We start from the raw sequence: 24,050 nt of genomic DNA on the forward strand, positions 1-24,050 counted from the left end.
CCTAGAAATGCTGAGCCTTCCAAAGTACACCACTCACACTTGTTAAACATGTACCTGGCTTGCATTCTTTGCTGTGATTAATTGCAGCAGCCTGATTTTGTGTTTCCCATAAGCTTTTCTTTTTTTTTAAACCTTAACTGCTGATCACAACAATAGCCACAAGTTTCCTGTAAGCCGCTACCTCTTTATCTTCTGTTTCTTTAATTATAATTATTCTTAATTTTTTAAAATAATCTGTTAGATTTATTAAACATAGTAATGCCCCAGAAACACAGACAGTTTTAAAACTCACCTATCACAGAAAAAGACAGAAGTAAAAAAGAACACACAGCTGAGATTTTAAATCCAGTCTCTGGAAAGAACGAGAGAGATGGCTGCTCATACGTGCAAGCTCTTTCAAAATCCTGGCTTGCAGCACATACATGGAAATGAGGCAGAACGCTTCATTATCAAACACTCCTCAGCAGCCCACACTCTGACGTGACAGCACATAATGCAAATATTTACAGCAGGAAGTCCTCAAGAATGATCAGTCACCATCAAATGGCAGCAGCTTATCAAGCGGTAATTCCTGCTGTGGGAAGCCCAGCTGAGGTAGCATTTCCACACAAACACAGCCCAGAGAAGGTCTCTTCCAATAATTAGCCCCAATTTACAAAGCTTTCCCCAGGACGCTAAGTATATTTGACAAGTGCCATTGTGATCTACGAGACAGAAACTGTGGCACGAAAGCTCCAGAGGTTCGATCAACCGTGGTGATTTGCATCTAATACACCGCTAGTGAACACTCCCAATTTAGTGAAGACATTTGTCCTAAGGCTAAAACATTGATTCTCCACTTACTGTCTTTTAATTGTGGTGTATCCAATTTATCTTTTTAGGCTATAAGCTCAAAGGGGAAAAGATTTCCCTTTCATTCAGTATGCTGTTCTTGTGCCTGCTTTATTTTACCGTGGAAGAACCGCGCTCAGGTTAAATCATTTTCATGCTCAGACTTTCCCACTAGCAAGATGCAGCTTTCCTATTCCTAGAATTAATTGCTCTAACTTGTATTGTTTTTCTACAACAATATCCGGTGTGAAGATGAATTAAAGGTGACATTAGGAATAACAGAAGAGTAACAAATGGAACAGGAATGTTACAGATGCCACAGAAATGTGCTTTTCTACTGAGGAGACTGTTCAGCTTGCCCTCACCAGAGCCATGCTTATGATTTAGAAGTATAAACTACTGTGCACAAATGCACTTTACGGATGCCACTAGTTTAGGAAAAAAAAAAAAAAAAAAAAAAAAGGCCTGCCAGGATGTTCCTTTTTTCCCAGGATTGCAGGTGCTCCGCTTCACTGCTATCAGCCCCAGGCCCTAAATACACATTTAAGCTTTCGCCATGTAGGAATTGGTCAAAGTGCACGGCCCTCGGTTCCCAGATATTCAAGCTCGACGATTCAAAAGCAATAAAATGTGACGGGACTTTTCACTGACAAATGAACTGCAGGGCATCCCAATCAGGGGGTGAGGCAGCTCTAATAACTGGGTTAGAATGTAAGGAGATAAATTCAAATGGAGCAGAACATCCACAGTATAAGGAAGGCGAGATGCTGCTCAGCCTCAAGCACCACCGATGCTATGCAAAGACATCCAACTAACACAGCAACTTTTTCCCCCTTTGGAAGCAGGTTTCCTTTTAACTGCTAGTTAAATACTGTCTCAACAGCACGTGAACGAGAATGGCAACCACTTACAGCCCCAGCATGGCTATTTCTAGCTCCTTTTCTCTTCTCAGTTGCAGCGAACCACGTACAGACAGACAGATTTGTTGTTGTTGTTTTTGAATTGTGGTGTTAGGATTTGTCTGGTTATTGGTGTTTGCAGGTCTCTTTGGCAGGACAAGATACCCGCCGGGTATACTGGCCAACACACCAGCTGCTGCCCCCATCGCAGGAGGTGCCACGTGCCTGGAGGCTCAGACAAAATCTGCTTGGGTGGCTGCAGATGCAGGTGAGTCTGTGCTAGCAGGGAAAACACTGTCCCTGGAAGGTCACCTGTCCCCAAATGCCGCTTCTCGAAGGACATCTGCTCCTGCTATTTTTCCCAAGCTGTGCCAGACGAAAAGGTTTGTTTCTGTCAAATAAACAAAGCCTCGTTCCCTCTGTCCCTCTAGTGACAGCCTAAGTTTCAGGGTGAATTTGTGATGCCATTACCACATTGGCAAAAATTCTCCTTTTTCAAGGCAATAAACTTTCAAAAAACCTTCAGCCCCTACACCCACAGTAGGATCTGTATTGAGATTTTCTCCCTGCAAAGGTAGGAACAAAATGCTAAGATCCCACAGATGCCACTAAAACTCCCACTGATTGCAATAGTGGGTAAGTTTCCATGCACAAGATTCCCTCCATGAGCTGAAAAGATGTGTAAGAACCTGCTCCGGGATCTGAAGAAGGTTACTGCTGAACAGAGCCCCTGCTCGCACCAACTGGGGGACCAGAGCTTTCACTGGCACTGAGAAATGCCATGCCTGGGACCCTGGGGCGCTGCTCTGAATCACTGGAGCAAGGAAAACAATGGAGGGGTTTGATGCATCCAGTTTGATCACAGAAGGCCCAGGGTGTCAAGTCTCACTAGGGTAAGAAGCCTCAGGGACCTCAGACAAGCATGGCACGACTGTCACAGCCCATAACTGATCGCACAGAGGAACAGGGGAAATAAAACAATCTATCACTTTCCTGCTCAGCCGTGCTAGGATTATCAATTCAGGAGACAGGAAAAAGAGATGGGGCTGCCCACCCAGTATACTTGACTGGATTGACTGCAAAGGAATGGGGAGGGACCCAGGGACAGGAATAAGGGAAGGTGTGCATTTACTCTCTGGCTGATGATGAATGAGCATAGCAAGGTGAAAACCAGAATAGATGCTGCTGCTTTTGGACAAGAACTTCCTGATCATTGCCCTAAGCCACTATTTGAAAAAAAAAAAAAAAAAAAAAAAAAGTTTTAAAATAGATATGGCGGATTATTGGATTATTTTGGAATTTGTTTAACATTTTCCCTCTCTCTCTTTCCACTCAGTTGAAAAGTACAAGGGTCCGGAATTCGGTGTTAGTGAAATCACACTCAGAGGTGAGTGCCTACATCCTTTTGCACTTGTAAGGATAACATCTGCACTTTGCATGACTGATATCTCTGCCCCAGTGGCAGCCAGCGCAGAGGCACACAAGAGCCCAGGAAAAGGTTAGGGCTCAGTAAATCCCTTGTTATCCCCTTCCTTTTCTGTGCAGTTAGAAAAACACCATTTTCCAGTGGTGCAGTATGCTGTGAAACATTCAAATACTTCAGTAATAAAATAGGTTGCAAATGTACTGCAGAGAGACAGATGAGGAAAGCCATCTGATGGTTTTTCAGCTAGGACTGGGATCTGAAGGGTCATACTTAACTGAAAGCCTACACATATGCAAGAACCATCCCATTATTTTCCTCTGTGCTCATACAGAGGTTTTCTAATCTATTGTTTGTTTGTTTATTTTTTTCTTTTCTTTCCCTTGCACTCATACAGCAGGGTCACCCAGGTTAATATTGCATCATCTTTGTTGCTATTCCTTTGTTCTTGTTGTTTTCACTGCTTAGTATTTGCCTTACAATGCACCAAATATTTATGTCATGCAGCAAACAATGAACAGAAAACAACAGAGAAACCAATGATGCATCTACAACACTGCTGGCCTCTCCGGTCTGTGAAGGCAACTGGCAAAAATCAGACTAATCTGCAACCCAGAACAGCAAGAAAAATTAGATGTGAAGAGAATGCTGTTGCCAAAGGTGATGGTTTGACCCTCACATGGAAAATGTATGTGACACTACTTTTTATTGTATTTTATTTTTCAGTCATGTACAGTATACTCAGCTGAAGATCATAACAGGTGTTTCTTTTTCTCATCTGACCTCTGTGAAGACTTTGAGTACTAGACAATGACTTTCGTTTAAACATAAGCCCTCTTCAGCTGGAAGGGAATGGCTACTTAAGGCACTTTATTTTCCATATGTGTGTAAAGGCTTCAGCTAAAGAAGTTGGAGAGATTACATATTTGCTTATCACAAAGAGCAGCTCCTCTGACATTCTTCTATTAACTTAAAACATACGGCCAATAGTTAATAATGAAACACTAACCCCTCCACGCTAGACCTGAGAAATTTACTTAGTTGGGTCAAACTCAAGTCTGAGACACAGATGTGATTCATGAAAAAAATATTCTGATCTCGCAGCCTACTGGTATTTTCTGCCTTGCTTGGCCAACTCCCGTACCTTTCAGAGAGGACTGGGACTAAATCAATGGCACAGATGGTCCCCCCTCAGACAGATGACAATCAGGAAATGAATGGTAAGTCCTGAGTCAACAAGACACTACATGCTACAGCATACAAAGTATTTTTCAGTGTCCCACAAAATTAAAATATCTGAGAGCACCCCATAATGTTCCACTGAAGACAGCTGAAATGAATTCTCCAGGCTCCCAAAATAGTGCATGGACTCGCCCTGAGTATATGAGAAAGGTGTATTGAGACAACACCTTTTATTCTTAACAGACACATCAGTCCCTACCCAGCATCCAGCTTCCAGCTGTAGAGTACATCAAAAGAAGGTAAAAGGAAAACAACGAAAGTCTGTACATGCATCACGGGTAAAAAAGTTAATCCTTCCTGACCGTGGTGCAATCACACATTTTCACCACACTTGGGACCATCCCAAAAAACGTGATTCAGTGATGTCCACTAAAACCTATGTACACCCACACATAAGACAAACTTTTCCTGAACTCTGTTTCCAGAGTAAACATCTGAACCCATCCATCTCTAATGTTGGTTGAACTAAAACTCCTTAGTTCTATCGGTTCTCTGCCAAGATGAGCCTAGTAGGTAGTGAAAGTCCTTCAGCAAGACCAGACAATCTTTGGAGTTCAGCAAGTCTCTCCAGGCTTCTCAAATTTTTTTCACTCTTAGGGTGACTACATTTTCTGAAAATGGGCAAGATACATAGCTTCTAACAGCCATTTGAGCCATGGAGCTTTGCTAAACAGACCAAAATTGCTCTCAATGAAGCCTCAGTCTGTCAAAAATGATCTTCAGTACTTTGATGGATCAGGGTCTGAATGCCCACTTCATATTACTGATGCTAGTCTGTCAGAGCCTAGCTGTTTCTGGAACTCAGAGACACCTCCATGAAAGTGTTCACAACTTGATTTTGAGAAATGCACTTAAGAAAATCTTACTCCTTTTCTACATGTTTGTTGTACTTACAATCCAAGGTTCCCCAGTCCTTCAGAGATATTAAACAAATATCACAACACCCAGAAGACAGAAGATAAAAGAACGGAATACAGCTAGGAAATGGGACTGGCCCCAAATCACAGAAGTTATCTGTGACAGATTGAGAGCTGACTCTTAAGTTCTTTTGGCTTATAGATCCACATCTTAACTGAGAGAATACCCACTCCTCTGCTCCACAGCACGCTTAAGAGAAAATACTCTGTTCAGTTTTCATATATTAGTACACAAAGCAGGCAAGGAAAGCAAGGCATAGCACAGTGACAGTAGGGAAAATATACTGAAAAAATAAAAGGCCAGTATAACTTACGGGAGCTGCGTTGTTCTTCACTGTGACACTTGGAGTTGTGGCTCGTAGTGCCCCGCTCACGCCATGATAGTATTTGAAGCAGATCTTTGTTTCAGCTGAAAGAGGGAATTATTTCAGATTAGAAGAACCAGGGAGAAGCGGCACAATTGCTTGCAGCAGACAGACATAATAAGGTTTACTCAAAAGGCTGGCATGTAGTTGAATTGTGAGTAGTTTGTCTCTGGTTTGTTGGTTGGCACAACAGGATGTCTCCTGCCTCTGATCTTCTGCTTTGCCAGAGTGAAATTTAGAGTTCAATTCCCGTGACTTAAAACAGTATAACCTGAGCACCAGTTATGACAGGCAGACCATAGAAAACACAATCAACATCCTTTAGCTACTCTAAGAAGAAGAAAAGTAGGGACAGAAAACCATCACTAGTTAGATACACCAAGCAGTAATGTGCAGAGAAAGTGAGAAACTTAGCGCAATGTGCTTGCATAAGTGCTCACTGATAGGTTTCATTGACTCAGTTTGCTCTGGCCTTGGCCAGAGGAAGGACATGGATCTACACCGATTAACTTCTCTGAGATTTACTACATTAAAGCATTTTTCAAAACAGTGTAGTACCATGAGACTTCATCTTGGAGCATTTCCACCGACTTCCAAAGATTTGAATTATTTGAGGAACTCAAGCAAGACCATGGTTTTGGACTTGCAGCGCTACTTTTGCCACATACAGTGATATTCCTTTTGGAAGCAAAAAAAGCTAGGTGAGCTTGAGGAACCGAAAAACTGCAAGACAGATTGAATTTTCATTTTCTCTACAGGACTTTTAACAGCTCAGCAGATAAAGCATTTACCCACTGAGCGGACAGGAAAAGTTGATGATAATACAATAGCTAAAACACACAGTTCTCACCAATTATTCAAATCTTAGTTTTCTTCTTGTATTGGGTTTACGTTACAAGGTTTCAGTAGTTGAGAGGGCTACAGGGGTGGCCTCTGTGAGAAGAGCCAGCTTCAGCTGGCTACAAAAGGGACCCAGCACTGGCCAAGGTTGAGCCAGTGAGCGACACTGGCACAACTTCTGTAATAACATATTTAAGATAGGCTCAGAAATGCTGTGCAACATCAGCTGTGAGAAAGGAGTGAGCACCAGCCCTGCAGCCCCCAGGTGAGTGCAGCAGGAGGGCAGGAGGTGCTCCAGGCAGGCAGCAGCAGTTCCCTTGCGGGCTGTGGAGAGGCCCCTGGTGGAGCAGGCTGTCCCCCTGCAGCCCATGGGTCCCACATGGAGCAGATCTCCATGCTGCAGCCCCCCCCATGGGTGGAGGAGCCCCCAGTGGAGCAGGTGGATGTGGCCTGGAGGAGGCTGCGGCCCATGGAGAGCCCCCACAGGAGCAGGCCCCGGGCCAGAGCTGCAGCCCATGGAGAGGAGCCCACGCAGGAGCAGGGGTCTGGGGGGAGCTGCCGCCCACCCGTGGGGGACCCGTGCTGGAGCAGTTTGCTCCTGGGGGATGGACCCTGTGGGAGGGAGCTGTGTGGAAGCAGTGCTTGAAGAGCTGTTGTCTGTGGGCAGCCCACGCAGGCTCAGTTCGGGAAGGACGGCATCCTGTGGGATGGACCCCACGTGGAGCAGGGGCAGAGAGGGACCATGAAGGAGCGGCTGAGATGAAATGTTGGGGACTGACCACAGCCCCCATTCCCCATTCTCCTGCGCTGCTCATGGGGAGGAGGTGGAAGAGGGTGAATGGAGGGGGAAGGTGTTTCTAGTTTCTCACTGCTCTAGTCTGCTAGTAATTAATTACATTAATCTCCCTACACTGAATCAATTTTGCACATGATGGTAATGGGTGAACAATCTCCCTGTCCTTATCTCCACCCTTGAGCTCCTTTTCATTACATTTTCTCCCTCTCTTCCTTTCATGAGGGGGAGCGAGAGAGCAGGTGTGATGGGGTTTAGCTGCCCAGCAGGGTGATGTACTGGGTCTGGCTGGAATGTTAACTTTCCCGGCAGCAGCCCATACAGTGCTGTACTCTGCACTTGTAGCTGGAACAGCAGTGGTATCACACCAGTGTTGTGTCTACTGCTGAGCAGAAGTGGCACAGCATCGGGCCTTTCTCTAACCCTCCTAGGGGGTGGGCAAAAAGTGAGGAGAGAAGCATCACCAGGGCAGCTGACCTAAACCAACCAAAGGGATATTCCATACCATGTGGTGTCACACTCAGCAATAAAAGGTGGAAACAGGAAGAAGAGGGGAGGGGTGGGGTCTCGTTGGGAAAATGTTGGTCCTCCTCTCGAACACCGGCTATGTGCGTTGAGGCCCTGCTTCAAGAACGTGGTCAATCATCACTCATTTGTGGGAAGCAGAGAGTAATTTCTTTCCTCTGCACTTCCATATAGCCTTCATTTATTTTATTTGTTTGTTTTACTCCCTTCTTTTTATTTTTTCCCTTTCCCCCTCCCTTTTCCCCTTTCCCTTTTTATTTCCCTTTAGTTAAATTGTTTAGTTCATAATAATCTTTATTTAATTATTATTATTATTTCCCTTTAATTAAATTATCCTTATCTCAACCCGTGAGTTGTTCTTTGCTTTACTTCTCCCCCTCCTCATCTAAAAGAGGGGGAGTGAGAGAGCGGTTGTGGGGTTTAGCTGCCCAGCACGGTAAAACCACCACAGGTGAAACCAACACTCCTCTCCCCTGGAGATCTTTAGCTACAGCTTGCGTGGAACAGTGAGGTAGAACACAGAGAAGCTTATTATTATTATTATTATTATTATTATTATTATTATTATTATTATTATTATTATTTATTATTATTATTATTATAAAGCATACTATTAGCTTACATGGCTAATAAAGTATAGCTTTTGGTAGTAAACTGTGTGACCATGTTCAGACCTCACAGCAAGAAATAGGTTGACAAGTAGGAAATCGGTTACCATGTACATTGGGACACTATGGTTTAAATAATATTTTTAATTAAGCTAAAACTACTACAAAGTGAGAACAGAAGAAGAATATATCCTTCCGTAGGTATTCTGGCTATTAGTATTACTTTCAAGGACAGAGGATTACAAAGATAATTGAGTATATATTTGTAAAGAACCACATGGGTACTGACGATTCCTTTCTTAGTTTCACAGAATTACTATTTATAGTTTAATTTTCAATCAACTTGTTCAAATACAGATGCAAACTAGAAAGAAGGCAACCTAGAGAGATGTGAGTGTCATGTCCAATTCAAAATGGCGTCAGAGGAAGAAATATTCATCAGGCAAAATTTGAGGTGGTGATTAACAAGTGAGTCACAGGTTTCATTCAGAGAAAGGTCTGATGGCAGAAGATCTTATGGGAACCATCTCAGCTTGAGAAATTATTCTGGAAACATCAAGGGAACAATGTTTTCTTTTTTCTTTTCTCTACATTTTCCCAGATCTATTTCAGATTGACAATATTAAGAAAATGGCTATTCTCACTGCATTACAACATATCCTTTTTAGGCCTCTAGATAAAATTTTTACAAGTAAAGCTTGCAAAATTACCAGTGGCATCCTTGTGCACAAAAATTTCACCTAAACCTTAGATTTTATTTGTTTGTTTGTTTTTTTGGCTGGGTGCCATTTTTTTCCAAATAACATAGTTGGTGTCTTGTTTTCCACTTCAGTGTCATCCTAACATTTTAATCATTATGAAGATTGTTCTTGTACCTCTGAATCACCTCTGAAAGAGACATTTGCAAAACAAATGCAAGCACAGACATTCACTGGCTTTGTACCTCTGCAGATGAACAGAAGGCATCTGAAATATAGGCCAGGCAGTGATATAAATTAACCTGAATATTATCCAGCTGGCATTAGCACGTAACATGCAAGTATAAGGGCTGTTTACATTATACTCTTGTAGACTAGCTTGTTCTGGAATAAAGACAACCATTTACATCTGTCCTGCTGCCCTAGCTACATTGCATGATGCCCAGGTCAGCAGTAGGTGTTGTCCTGTTAATCCCGCTATAAATAAAGATGTGCCATTGTTATTTTCATCTCAGTAATTAGGAACAGTAGTTCATTGGATCAGGTAATGAAGTTATGATATTAAAGTCATGAAGTAATGAAGTTAAATTCTCCTTTCAATTAGTATAAATGACATTTAGATTAGCAAATCTTCCAAGAGATGAGACATCTAAAGATGCTCAGAAATACCTGTGCCCATGACAATTACCAGACTACTTGGTGATTTTCATTGATCAAGAACAAAACAGTAACATATTCCCCTTACATCAGCCTTGGTACCTCCATTACACCACTGATGTTTTACAGCCTTCCACTGCACTGATAAAAATAAACCAGTCCCAAGTCATATGCTCAGATCCACTGGTGTAACCATCATGGGTGCAGAAAACACAGCTGCCCCAAGTCAAGGCCTCCAGGGCAGAGTAACAAGCCAGACAGCAGGAGAAGCGATTCCATTTCCCTCCTTGTACTGCAGCCCGTAGGCACCAACTTTCCTGTAGGTGGGGTGTTCCTGAGGACATGAGGAGGAGTAGGGACGTAGCCCAGACACCACAGAAATCACTTCTCGTTCAAAGCAAAATTTTGAGCAAGTCTGAGTTGTGCCAGAGGACTCCTCTGCCATGGAGATTCACTACTCTCACAGTAAAAACTATCCAGTCCATGGAAAATTATTTCTCTACTAAAGGCCTGAGTTACCTCAGTTACCAAGTCAGTTTTGTGAATTAACTGCAAAATTAATTACCAGCTGAATACTCCTCCTGGCAATATTCTATACTTCTTCCAAAATCACTCAGCAATTGGAAACACTGCACTCATTATTAAACTGAAGTGAGTGGAGATAAAATGTAGTAGGGTCTACTAATGAACTGCAGCTAGAGGTAGTGAAGGTTGAAAGCCTCTGGTGGGTGTCCCAGTCCTTCTCCCCATCTCACCTCCATCATCCACCCACTCTTGTCATCCTGGGTCATCTTGTGCCAGTGCTATCATTCCTGTTGGTTCACTTGATACCATTTTCCTTTAAAGCACTTCCATGCCCAACTTGCCTTCCTTCATTCCTTGAGAATTGACAAAATTGCCTTAAATCTCTCACCCTTTCCAAAAGTTCATTTGCTCTTATAATCCTCTGCTCCTCACTAAGGTTAGTCTGGTCTCAGAGGCTTAGCTTTCACTAAATGATGAATTTAGTCTCTCAAATATAACAAGAAGCAATGCAATGCCAGGGTTAAGCAGTTTCCCTTGTTATACTAAAAAATAGAAACACCCACAACTTCCTAATGGATATTTCAAGGAAAAAAACTAAATTATATTCTCTGGAGAGGCAAGATGCATCACAGCATGCTTTACCAGTTGGTGTTTGATCAGTGTGTGATACACGAGGCACTTCCACAACCTGGTTGTAATTTACACCCCTGGCACTTTTGCTCAAATAAATAGCTAAGGTGACTAGGCATTAGCTAAGCATTTCTAAGCACATCTTTCAGGGAAGCAACGTCAGTCTTCAAAACTGAGTCATTTGTGATCAGTTCCATCTATTACTAAAAGAGCTGTTTTCGCTCTTTTTGGGCAAGCCTCATGCATAAAAAATGAGAGGTGTCAAAAACGAGTAATGAAAAGGTAGCTGTCTATGGTACGTGGGTGGGAACTGAGCAAACCAAATCAGAGAGGGAAGCAATTAAGTTATGAGTCATAAAGTTTTCCTTCAAGAAGACCCAGCAGTAAAGTAAATAAATGTATGATACTGTGCTATAATCAGATCGCTATGGGACCGTCTGAAATTACAGTAGCCAAGGCTGTCTCTGAAGCAGAGCCAGTAGGTGCGTCAGGGAGTCTCTGCAGGGGAGAACTGGGATTAAACACAGTGGGGACGCTGGGGGTGGCATATGAAAAAATAGGAGAAGAAATTACAATGGGTAGTCAAAACAGCAATTAAAGGCAGTTTATATGATGTGGTGCAGTGATGGAATTGAGTAGGCATGGGCACTGATGTGGAAGCTGAGGGAAAAGCAGGACTGAGAGTAGAGGAAAATCACTGAGCAGGACAGGACAGTAAAGAAGAGGGAGAAGACTAGGACTGTCTACATGAGAAAACAGGGAGAAGAAAGCAGGGAAAAAACAGCATGACAAGGAAAGGCAAAGGGAGAGAGAGTCAAATCTGATGAAGGATGAGAAAAAAGTGCCCTCTCACCAGGAACATTCCTTCATTCACTATGTATGAGCTGCATCAGCAGCTGGCTGGGAAACCCGGGACACGAGTGCCTGTCCTTTTTACCTGCAGCATCAATACACGGTACTGGTTATCTCTGTCATGTATGCCTGTTGCTGCTCCATGCAAAAAACCTGCTTGGGAAACTTATTTCCATGGCTGCTCTTATTCCTTTTGCTGTACCCGAAAAACTGCCTGTTCCAGGAATTACCTGTCTGATATGCAGCAGTGATACTCCAGCCTTCAGGCTGGTCTGCTTCTATTTCCTTAAGCTGTAAACTATATCTGCTCATAGTAGACGTTCAGCAACACAACTGCCTATGGCTTTATGTAAGGCTCGTCAGTTTTTAGACAGGCAACAGTTTAAAACCCAACAAGGCCTAAGCAGATGTGTCTGTTTAATCCCAGTTGCAGAATTTATTCCAATTTTCTCATGACTTTTTCCCTGTCCTGGTCTAAAACACACATGTGCAAAAACACATGTGAACACAGACTCTCAAAAGACCTTTTCTGAGAAATGGTAAGATACCAGATTTTAAAACCTCAGCTTCCAGATTACTATAATACTTCCAGGCAAGAAAGAGAAAAGCATCTGGAGGTAGAAGTAAGATTGACCAGTAGGTACTGATAATTTCAGGTAAAAATGTTTGCAAGGAAACTAAAGCATATCAAAAACAAGCAGCATAAAACCCAAAAAACTTATCACCAAGATCACAGTTGAGACAAAAGAATCCAAGCTTGTCAAGATACAGAAATGCAGAGTTTGAACATTCAAATAACCCTGAATCTGCAGCAGTACATGATGTATTTGAGTAGTTGCACTTAGCTGATGTTTTAGGAACACATTATCTAATCTTAATTTTATCTCATCTTCAGAGTTTTTTCTTCTTGGTTTTGACATAAGCAGCTATTGCTTTAAAAGGGTTGCATGTTCAGGGCTAGAGTCATCTCCTTTGTAACAGGAAAGCTGATTGCCATTTATTTTATCATTGATTCTTTGTTCTGTTGTTATTTGTGATCTGTGGATACTCCCTATTATTGACTTTCACTTATATTTCCTCTGCTTGATGATCCTATTTAGCAGCTGCCTGCCTCCAATAACCACAGAAGTAGTACAGTAAATCAGTACGCTAATATTTAATGGGCAACAATAAATTGCTTGCAGTCAGTAAGCCAGTCTCCTCTGTCCTAGCTACATTTGTTCGAGCCTCCAGTGTTGCATGTTCATTGATTTGGGGTCTAGCCATGTACAATCTAGCTCTATTACTAGGCAGTTGACATGAAGTGATATGCATCTACTTAAAACTGCACTGTGATTAGTTGTTGATATTCAGTAATTTTTCAGGTGGAGACTCCTAAGCACGAGAAAGACAAAGACACACATTTTTGCTACCTGCCTCTCATTTTGACTTAGGAACATAAAGGTAACCAGGAAAAATATAACAATGTGGTTCTGCGAAGAACACAAATCTATTATCAGTAGGTTTTTGCTTGTGTACTTCCCTCATAAAAATTGCCCTACTGGCAAGATTTGTTGCTAAGGAATACTGGTGGCTGGACTGGATGTGTGTTTATCTATTCATTTCTAGCACTTGTATACATTTCTTTGTATAAGCAGGACATCTAGCATTGCTGATTACTAAAGTTTCTTGACATTTTCCATTATAAACCCTGTCTTCAGTTGCCTATACATTTTCAAAGCTACATACATTTGGAGTAAAATTTTGCATGCCAGATGTCTGCCTCAGATCTACAGAGATGCACACCATGAAAATTTAATGAAGAAATTTGTAGCTGTGAGAGTAAGGGAACATTTTTTTATTTTTTTTTACCTGTTAAAGATTTCTGACGACCTTTCCTTTCATCCTCCATGTTAATCTGGAGCAGTAGTCACCATACTAAGCATTCATCTTTTGCTGTTCACGTAAAAATATGTTAAAGATCAGCTAACCTATAAGCCTCTCCAAAAAATTCAGTTTGAAATGCTCATTTGAGACATCTTTGATTTTACCATCTAAATGCCCAGGAAATCCTACCTGGTTTGAGCATGTTCCAGACTGGCGCTAAGACACATTTTCTGCAATGCAGATCTAAGCTCTTTTTAGCTGTGCCACGTCTGGGTGCACCTTCTGCAAGTAGGAAGAGTGTGTCTCTGGGTTTCTCCCTGCTGTGCCAAGTAGCGTAGAAGAAGAAACCATGAATCCAGGGTTGCCCTTGCTGAAGGAAGAGGTAGAAGCAGGTGGGGGGATAAGGAATGTGGGCTGGGGAAGAGGAAACCAGGACAAAAACAGGTAGGAAGGGAAAGAAAATAAACCTGTGATGTGTGGAGGTCATAGACAGGATCATAGGCAGGTGGAGCAGGAGCTTGGCAGAGCAGGTAGCAGAGCCCTGTCTCAGTCTTGCCAAAGAGATGGGCACTGCTGGCTGCCTCCATGGTGGGAACACAATGCACGCACTAGGGGACTTGCATTCAAGCTCACAATTAGGCAAGCACAGGAACAGGCAACGGAATTTACTGTCAGTCTGCTGGCTTGAATGCTGTCTGGATGGGCAGAGGTTAGAATGCATTAACATTTTACAGCCATCCAGTGGCCCTGTGAAAGTCCAGTTCATCACAAACACATGCCTCTGCCGGAGTGCCCACTGAGCCTGGCTTTTAGATCAACTGCAGTCAAGGCAGGGCAGAACAAGGCAGAGCTTCCACAGCTCCCCACCACAGGAAAGGCCAGTGGAAGAATGTCACTGCCCAGCCAGCAGCTGAAGATGCTAAATGTCTTTACTAAGTAGGTGTTCCAGCCTTTGTATGGCTAGGAAAAGAACCTGTAGTTCACACGGAGGCATATTCTTAGACCGTTACTCACTTCACAAGTTTTACTCTATAACACGGGTAATGGGATTGAAATTTGCTTTGCTCAGACAGCTCACATCCTTGAAGATAATCATTTCCTCCTAAAATTACCTTCAGAAATGTGAGATGGGAAGAAAAATTAAAAAAAAAAAAAAAAAAAAAAAAAAAGATTCAGCCTTACCATTCCTAGCACCGAGTCATCTCTGTCATCTCCCATCCCATCGAAACCAACAAACTATTTGCTCTGTATTTATAAAGACAGCAGGATCCAGCCCAGAACAGGCAAGAATTTTATGCATTCACTTACAGTTAAACCCAGCAGTGCTATCTATCTGTTCTGTCTTTTATGGGCTGGTGTAAGGAAAGGACTGATAGGCACCAACCTGAGCAAGTGGGAGCTTGGGGGGGCTGTAACTACTTACCTGTCTTCCACCAGGGGACAGAAAAGTGGTTTCAGAGAGACCTTTGCAAACAGCAAATTGTAAGGGCTGCACTAAAACTGAGACTTGAATGAAATCCTGGAGCCTACAGGTGTGTAAGGTGTTCATGTAAATCAGCTTAACAGTGAGTTGTTCACCTCCACCATTAGCAAGTGAGTAATGTATCTGAGAAAAACTTGCAGTTTTCAAAGCATTTTAACCTGTGTGGTAGCTAAGGCCATAGGAACTGGGAACCATGCCTAAAGTCTGATGCTAAAGTAGTCATGCACGTTGCACAATAAACAACATCGCAGGTGAAATCAAATACATATCTATGTATGACAGAAATGACATGAAATGGCCTTAAGATGTGCCAGGAGAAGTTTAGGTTGGATATTAGGAGAAATTTCTTTACTGAAAGAGTTGTGCAACATTGGAAGAGGCTGCCCAGGGAAATGGTTGAGTCACCATCCCTGGAGTTCTTCATTAAATGTGTAAATATAGAGCTTAGTAGCATGGTTTAGTGGTAGTCTTTTGTACTAGGTTAAAGGTTGGGCTAGATGATCTTAGAGGTTTTTTCCTACCTGAATGATTCTATGATTCTATAAAAAAACTCCTGAAATGCAACAGTTATATCAGATTAAGTTGTAAAATAAGACTTCTCTTTTAAAACTCCTTCCCTTGGTTACAATTAACTCTTGATGGTTCTTTAGCAAAATCGATTAGTGTCAAAAATATTTCTACATCTACACAATTTTATTTTTTATAATTTGGCACACTGTACTCAAATAACCTCTCTACTATTTCTCCCGTCTGAGTGATTCAATACCCCTCTTTTTCCTCAACCACTCAATTGGATTAATGTGAAGCTTTTAAACTTACACAGCAACAAGCTTTCAAAAATGTCATGTAAAGGCATGCAACACTAGCTCTCAGAAAAAAAAAATAAATAATAATAATAAAAAAGAAGCAATAACTTTGACTGATCCTTCTAAGTACACATGCAGAAAGCCATGTCTCATGTATATAAGAAAAAAAGTGTTCCTTTAGCTACTTTAGAGTCACTGACAACATTCACGAAGAAAATCTGAATTAGAGAGATGGTGTAACTGAGAGCACAATTAGGCATTAATATATATTAAAATACTATGTAAAGGGATAGAAAAAAAAATAAACCTATGAAAACATTGACACCACTGAACTTTGTTCTGAGCACCAGCTGAGGTACTGTAAAGGTGATTCAGGGAAGAAAGAGACAGGTATAAACTCAGAGCTATACGTTGGCTGAAAGCTCTGAAAGCTCCATGAAAGAGGAAGAACAGTCAGAGCTGAGCACCCCTCTCCTTTCCCTACTCCTGTTTACAGCCACTGAGTTGTCCCAGATGAAGCAAGTTCCTCCTGACTGTCCCTGTCACAATGATGCCCCTGAGGCTTCCAGGTGTTATGTCTGTCTCAAGTTAGTTGTCTCCTGGAGCAGAAGCCTGTGAACCATCAAATCCCTGCTTTTATCAGGGCAACAGTACTTTAAGGCCTTAATTAAATGACTGCATTATGCCTGCAGGCACAGCCACAAGCAAGAGATAATTTATGAACTGCAGAAGTAGCCCTAGGAAGCCAAGTGTCTCAAACACAGCCCTCTACATCACAACTTTTTATTCCCCTTGATCTCAGGGCTTGGGTGGACCAGGAATTGCTGCCAGTTTATAAAAGCAGAAAACTGCATCACCCTTACGATCAGTGATTAGTACTTAGGGAGGTGTAAGCCCCAACTTTGCCCCATGCCTGATTTGTGAAGGGAGAGGACAGCATGAGAAGGGCCACCTCGCAACTCCAAACCCAGCTAAATTAGGGAGGATTCACATTTTTATTTACATGAGAGGCAGTTTAATTTAACACGCTTGCGACAACACTTCTTGAGCTATCTTTGATTACATCTGATGAGCATAAGTGAATTTCATGTTAGAAAGAGTAACATTCCCTCAAGTCAGCCTGTCCCCCTCACAACAAAATGAGAGCATTACTGAGCAAGCATCTTTTGCACTTGGGTGTAAAAGCAAAGCCTTCAGAAGCATAGCACGGTTACTCACAGCATAGTAAGAGCTGTTTGTCTTATCAGAACTTCAGATGGCTTCAGAATCAGTATGCACACATTCCTTGCACATCTAAAGATATTTTTTAGCATAATATTTCCATGACAATGAAGCAAGAAATGGTCCATTTGAGAAGACAGCTGAATGAAAATTCAAAATACTTGCAGAAGAAGCTTCTCAGTGGTCAAATGCTATCATTTATCCACTACTCTAAGCATGTTACTGTTTGTTGCTGCTACTTCTAATCATCACATTTAAGAGCTCACTTTGAGTGATTAAGAGAATTACATATCGTGCTATCATACGACAAAGACTGTTCACTGCCATCACAGTATGAATGCCCTAATACAAGCAGAAGAAAACAGCAAAATGCTACTTGAGATTAAAGTGAGAGCTCACCATTGTTCTAGTAGCTCCAAACTCATTACTGGCTCCAAGCACAAAGAAGAATAAGAGAAGATGTTGTTGTACTCTCTTAGACAACTAGTAATACATTGTACTTACCAAGAATGTGATTGCAAGAGTTACAATTCACATTTGTGTCTTTCCTTGCTCTACCACAAAGCAGAACTATTTTCATAGAATTTTGGAAGAGAATCATTTGCAAAATCTGGAAGACCAAAATGAAGGTCAGAAATCCAGGCACTGGAATTAAAGGCAAGGAAAACATTGCAACAGAGCAACCCAATGAATGGCCAGCTCCTCTCCTTTTCCCTCAGTATTATTTGGCTTTATTTGTAAGGCACCTAACGGTATAAGGTGAAAACAAGGACAGTTGCACCTGGATTTGGCACTGCAACTCTACTGAGCACAAAAGGCAGTTAGAGCACAATAATGCTGCTGCAGATATTGAGATCTTCAGCACACTGGATAATGGGATCCTCTAGACACCTTGCAAACATTTTATTCCTTTCCACATACCTTTATTATTTTTTTTTTTTATAAACTCTTTCCAAACTGGAGAGCAGCAAACAATATGCAATTCTATCACTAAACACTTGTTACATTATTAAGTGCAAGTACGAGGTGAATATCCTTGCAATGTAATTACCAAATGACGAAGCTCCCTATAGTTGTTATTCTGAAAAATCAGCACTGTTTGAGGTCTTTTCTCAGTACACTAAAGACTTACCTGTGAAGGTCCTTAAGCATTAATTAAACAGAGCAAAACACACTTCTGTGTCTTCACAACAGAGAGCTGTTCTCTTGTTTAGACATCCAGAGCTCTTATAATTAATTGGGCTTGCCCACTCAGAACCGCGAGCCTTGAATAAAAGCTACATGTCAGCTACACTACCGAGGTAGAGCTTTTCTCTCTCCTCTTCCTTAGTCTTACAAATGCTTTGTTTTAGAGCAGCAGGACCTATCTTCCTCCCATTTGCTGAGAATAGGCAGAAATTTGCTGAGAAACAGGCAGAGAAAGTGTGTTCAAACCCGTTGGTGCTCACGGAGACTCATGAGCCACACCACTGGCTGGTAAAACCCCATCAGTGTGACGCCTTTGTAAATGCAGTGTGGCATCTGGATACGATGGATAAAGGCTTGGCCTTAGCCTTTTAAAACAATGCTGCCCAAATTCCTCTCCTGTATGCTGCTGCTAAGCTCAACAGGGATGGGAGCTTGTCATATGCACACTCAGGTAGGCTTACTTCTTCCAGGGAGGACTGGTAAAAGAAAAATAACCTTGAAGCCCAGGGGACACGAAGGAGATCCCAGTTGTCTACTTGACACACAGCCCCTTTTGTAGGTCCTTTTTTTCTCTGAATTGTACAGTCCCTACAGAGTAGAGGATCTCAGATGCTGATAAAATACAAAACATCTCAAAGAGAAAAGCCCTTGGCATTCTAGCTTCACACATGCCAATCATCCTGTTTATCATGGTTTCTATTTCAATACCAGCTCACATACTGTCGGACTGTGGCTCAAACACTGCCAGTCTCGAAATCACTGGGCAATTCCTTCTTTAGCGCTGCTCAGGTCTCTATTTGACAGTGGAGGGAAGGCAGCACATCCAAGTCCTTTTCTAGGAACTGTGACTGTACTCTAGGTACATTTTTATATATTGGCCTGCCATTAACAATGCCAATATGTGCTTACTATTGTAGATTGGATACGGACCATGCACAGTAGAAGGCCATGCATAAGCAGTGATCTTGGCCCTACAGGACTCAGCATGTGAAACTCCTTCTCAAACAAGCAATTCACAGGCAGTTCTGCCTCCAGAGATTATGTCAAGTTGTGTCATCTCCTTTTGATTTTAGCTGGATTCACAATCATATGGGATGCTGGCACATAGTACTGAGATTCTCTGCTCTCTTTACAAAGATGAGGACAGACCCATCAAACACTACTTCTCTTCTGAAACATGCCCGTAAAGTAATCTTCTACGGGAATCATGCTCTGGCTTCTGTGATTCACATTAAAATTCTGGTTGCAGAAGTAGAAAGCATGTAACTTGCTGCATTTGGTTGAGCCACTCAACAGCGATGGATTTCTTCTGGCTTGTGATGGCCCTGGATGTGTCTGCTCACCCATTCAGAAAACTCTTATTCACAAGGGCAGTTTGATTAGCCACCACTGCTACGGTGCCTATTGTTAATTTCCCTGGGAATTTATAAGACAAAGCACAAGCTATCAAGAAAGATCAAAAAGCTGCTAAGAAAAATACAATATACCTGTTATTACTTCTCACCTTAGAGCTCCCTCTGTGATCTCCTATTGTGACAACTGTATTTTTTTTTCTTTTTTAAACTATCAATTTCTGTTCACCATTTATTTGCAACGCAGTAATTAGGGAAGAAAATTGCAGTAATTACAAAATGAAACACGACTTTTTAAACCCCAGCAATTTCAAAGTATCATACTTGAAACCAGTAAAAAGAAGGGGGCTGCAAATGGATTAGATTAAATTGAGAGGCAAGATAAAATATCCTGACCGTAAAAAAGACCAGTGAACCTAATGATGAGAGCATTGGATGAGAGCAAGGCGTTTCATGTGCAATAAATAAATGTAACTGTGGGAAAATTACTATGAACCAGATACTGTGTTTGTGCAGGTAAAACTTACTCTTGTAACATACGCTGGAGTAGCAAGGAATGGAAATACTACATTTAAACACACCAGGGGACTGACAATTATATGTAGCCTGGATGAGGTGCTGTGAAATTAGAAAGGTTTATTCCCTAGCAAAATATATCAAGATGTACACTGGGGGAATGTAAAAAAATATATATATAAAATCTTTACTGTTAATTCCTGTTGATTAAAAAAATACTATGCAGACGCCAGTACTTCAGTCACCTGAAGATGCCCACCAGGTGGCTGTTGCATTTTCTCTGGCTTTTTGCACCTTAATGCTCAGACCTGCAGTGCAAGTCACAGATGTGCACTTCATTGGCCGCAGCTGACATTTGCAGGCCTTCAGTCCTGACAACAGGAACTCCCAGCTTGCTCAAGCTTATCCAAGCTGAAATTGCTGCAGTCACACAAGCAGGTGACAGACAGGAAACATTGTTTTATTTATTTATTTATTTTTACAGTAAAGGCTCAGGTCTGAAACCCCAGCACGCTCAACTCCCACGGAGTTTGCTGCACTGTGGAAAGGAAACCCTAATGCAAAATCCTCAATAGCCTGAGCAAGATCTAACAGATGTTATGTGACAACACACAGTGGGATAACGGTACGGTCCAGACTGCAGATAACCCAGACTATTTTTAAAACACTTTTTCAGAAACAAGCTTGCAGAGAACCTAAACAAAACCTCAAAAGCAGAGACAAAGGGCATCTGAAGAAGGAAGAATTAGCAGAGAGGATGATTCTGGAGTAGATTTGCTTTGAATCGCCTGCACATTTGTAACATCTGTTATTGCTAGTTTTTAGTTAACTGTATATTGTGTATGTTTCCCCATGAGAATTTGACAGTTATATACAAGAAAATATGGCGCTTAATCCTAATCTTTACAATTGCTTTCATACTTCCTGTATATATGCAACAATATTAAAAAAGGAAAATGCTGTGGCACTTCCTTGCAGTGTGGCAGATGGATGTCTGCTTACTGAGCCTGGAGTGAGGCAGGAGACCTCAGGAGTCCTGCAGAACCTGCACCACTGCTTTGCTATCTCTAGCACAAACACACCGAGCATTAGGTGCGTAGGATGAGAAGCTGTGATGTCAGGAGACCTGGGTTTTCTTTGAACCTCTGCCACTGACTTGCTGTACAAGTAGTTTCACTCTTTCTTGACTTAATATACTGCTCCATAAGATGATGCTTCCTGCAACCCAATCCAAAGGAGAGAAGGATGTGTGTTGCAAGTCCTCTCATAAGCTGGTTTTCATAATCACGGGGTTGTTCTTTGGCCACAGGAGAGGAGAGTTCTCTTCTGTAAAGCAGTGCTCAAGAAGACATTCAGTACAGACCCTAACAAAGCTTATTAGCACCTGGTAGCACAGTAGCTCAGCAGCAGTTAAATTCCCAACACGTACATATTGAGGCTAGTGAGTCTGCCCCTGTAGAGGTAAGGCACTACAGGCATGCTTCTGTACTGACCTGAAGGGATTGGACTGAGCAGGTCACCACAGGATTTAGCTCTACTTATTACTTAAGCTGCAATCAGCTGGGTCACACTGAAATTGAAAAGTACATTACGAATTTCTTTCAAAGCATTTGTTTGTTCAGACATGCCCTACACCTATTTTCTCTTAAATCACAGCTAGCTTTGTACTTCAGAAATTCCCGGGCTGTAACCCTGTCACTCCCTGCACTGGGAATCCCACTGAGAGAGCACGGCATTTAGTCTAGCAGCCACAAAGGAGTGAGGCTGAAAGCTACTGGTCTAACTGGTTGGCTGGAGGTGCCGATGGCCTGGCACACACATGGAGAGCTCTGGGAGGAAAGGGCTATCTCTGCGAGAGGACAGCTCTTTTAGCATGCAAACAGGTATTTAAAATTAATGCAATTATAACAATAACAGGCACAAATGCATAACGTACCGCAGATTCATTAACCAAGTGGTTCCTTTAGACCTTCTGGTGGGGTTTCACCAGTCTCAGGGGAATTGTTCCCTGCTTCTAGAAGCTGCACGTAGCCTCTTGGAACCACTTCCATTTGCTGAGATGCTCAAACACGTGCCTGTGCCACCGCCCATCCAATCATCACAATTCAGTAGCTTAAATATTTTAAAATACAGCTCACAGTGCCCAAGTCATACAAATGAATTTGCAGGTAACATGTTTCAGTTCACTCACCAGGTCAAAAGGAATCCATAAAAAATGCAGTAAGTTTTTTTTTTTTTCCCCAAGTAATTTTTCTCATTAACCATCACCATTAAACATGTCTTTTTGAGCAGTGTTGAAAGCAGAAAGAGAAGGGGCATCGAAGAGAGACAGGAATGAAGTTTTGAGACCACAAGCTGTCCTACTGACTTGAACTTTACAATTCTAAAAGGAGAGAGGATGATTCCAGGATGGGTTTGCAATAGGATGGTTAGCACACTTCTTTCCTGTACTACTTACAGGAATTTTAGTCTGAAAAACAAATACTTGAACCCTCAGCTGCTGTGAGCTGACATCATCTCCAACTACTGGATCTGTATTTGTTCATGCATATGACATATGTATCCTACTGTGTTACAAAAAGAGGTCCTTTACTTGCACATGAATATTCCAGACCCGAAGTCTCAAATAGGCTCTGAGGATACACAAGATTTACCTGCTAGCAAAAGGTCAGCATAAGATATGCATTTTAACAGTGTCAAGTTGGTGTGTCAGGAAGGCTGTGTGTGTGGTTCACTCATACCATGCTGCTGCAGACACCCAGCTGCTGGCTGCCACACTAAAGCTACAGAGTAGGTAAATGTATTTCGAACATTGTTGCTTTATAGTTTTGCTTATTCATTTTTCCACCTTCTGGTTACCTTGTAGAACATACCTACCACAAAGAGGACTGGTGGTACTACTTGAGTCAGCTGCCAGTGAATCTTTGTCAGCCTTGACAAGCTGCAGCTTCCAAAATGAAAGCGTTTTGAAGGACTAAATAATTTTTAGTCCATGGGAAGAAAAAAAAAAAAAAATCTTACATTTTTTTTAACTTATCCTTTTAAACATATTCTAGCATTTGAACTATGTGGCTCTTGCATACCATCTGCTAAAAGCCTGATTCATCTCTTGTTAAAACCAGCAGAAAAACTCTGACTGATATCAGTGGCTGAAGACCACGCCTACCTCCTCTTATTTTCCTTCCAAAAGAAATAGTCCCCTGAGCTGTAATCTGTTCCTTTCACATCCCCACGTCACTCAGCCCTGCTGTCCTTCTCTAAAATATTTCTAAAGCTCCTATGCTATTTTTGTTTGAAAATATCTAGGTAAAGAAAAAAATGCACTACCAACTGGATTTATACTCCACAGTACATAATATGCATAGGTCAGCTAAATCGTTTGTGTATGTCATTGAGATATTATTTAGCATTTCATTGCATCTTTAATGAAACAAATTTATGAAATTTACAAAAAGAAATAGACCTGCTAGAGCAAACCCTGATTCTATTTTCCAAACTGCACAAAACCTAAATGGGCTGGTTCAAATGCAATAATTTTATCTTTGCACGTATTATATACATTTAAAAGGTTTCCACTGAGTCATTTTCTAACAAAAAAAAAGCACAATATGAGATTTTTTAATCTATCGTAGGAGCTCAGCAGACTTTGTAGAGAAGCAGTAATTACAGAGGTGCCTGGTAGCAGTGCTACAGTTAAGGCTGTGTCAGAAGGTTCATTATTAACCCAGTTTTCAGGGTTTCACAGCTCAGTCACAAAGCACCCATGCACTGGCTTTAAACCACCATAGAAAATTTTGTCCCAGAAACAATTTA

The 24,050-nt window shown here is 41.7% G+C and overlaps 1 protein-coding gene across 1 annotated transcript in view; it reads right to left on the reverse strand.

Moving 5' to 3' along the window:
• HECW1 (HECT, C2 and WW domain containing E3 ubiquitin protein ligase 1) overlaps window positions 1-24,050 on the reverse strand; it is a gene marked incomplete at both ends in the record, with an annotated part of 187,478 nt that overhangs the window by 125,888 nt on the left and 37,540 nt on the right. Inside the window, one exon of the mRNA XM_084281623.1 lies at window positions 5,627-5,721. Coding sequence (XP_084137749.1) covers window positions 5,627-5,721 — 95 coding nt within the window. The remainder of the gene's footprint in view (window positions 1-5,626; window positions 5,722-24,050) is intronic.

This window comes from Netta rufina, assembly GCF_964035555.1.
Source record: "Netta rufina genome assembly, chromosome: 2".
NCBI lineage: Eukaryota > Metazoa > Chordata > Aves > Anseriformes > Anatidae > Netta > Netta rufina.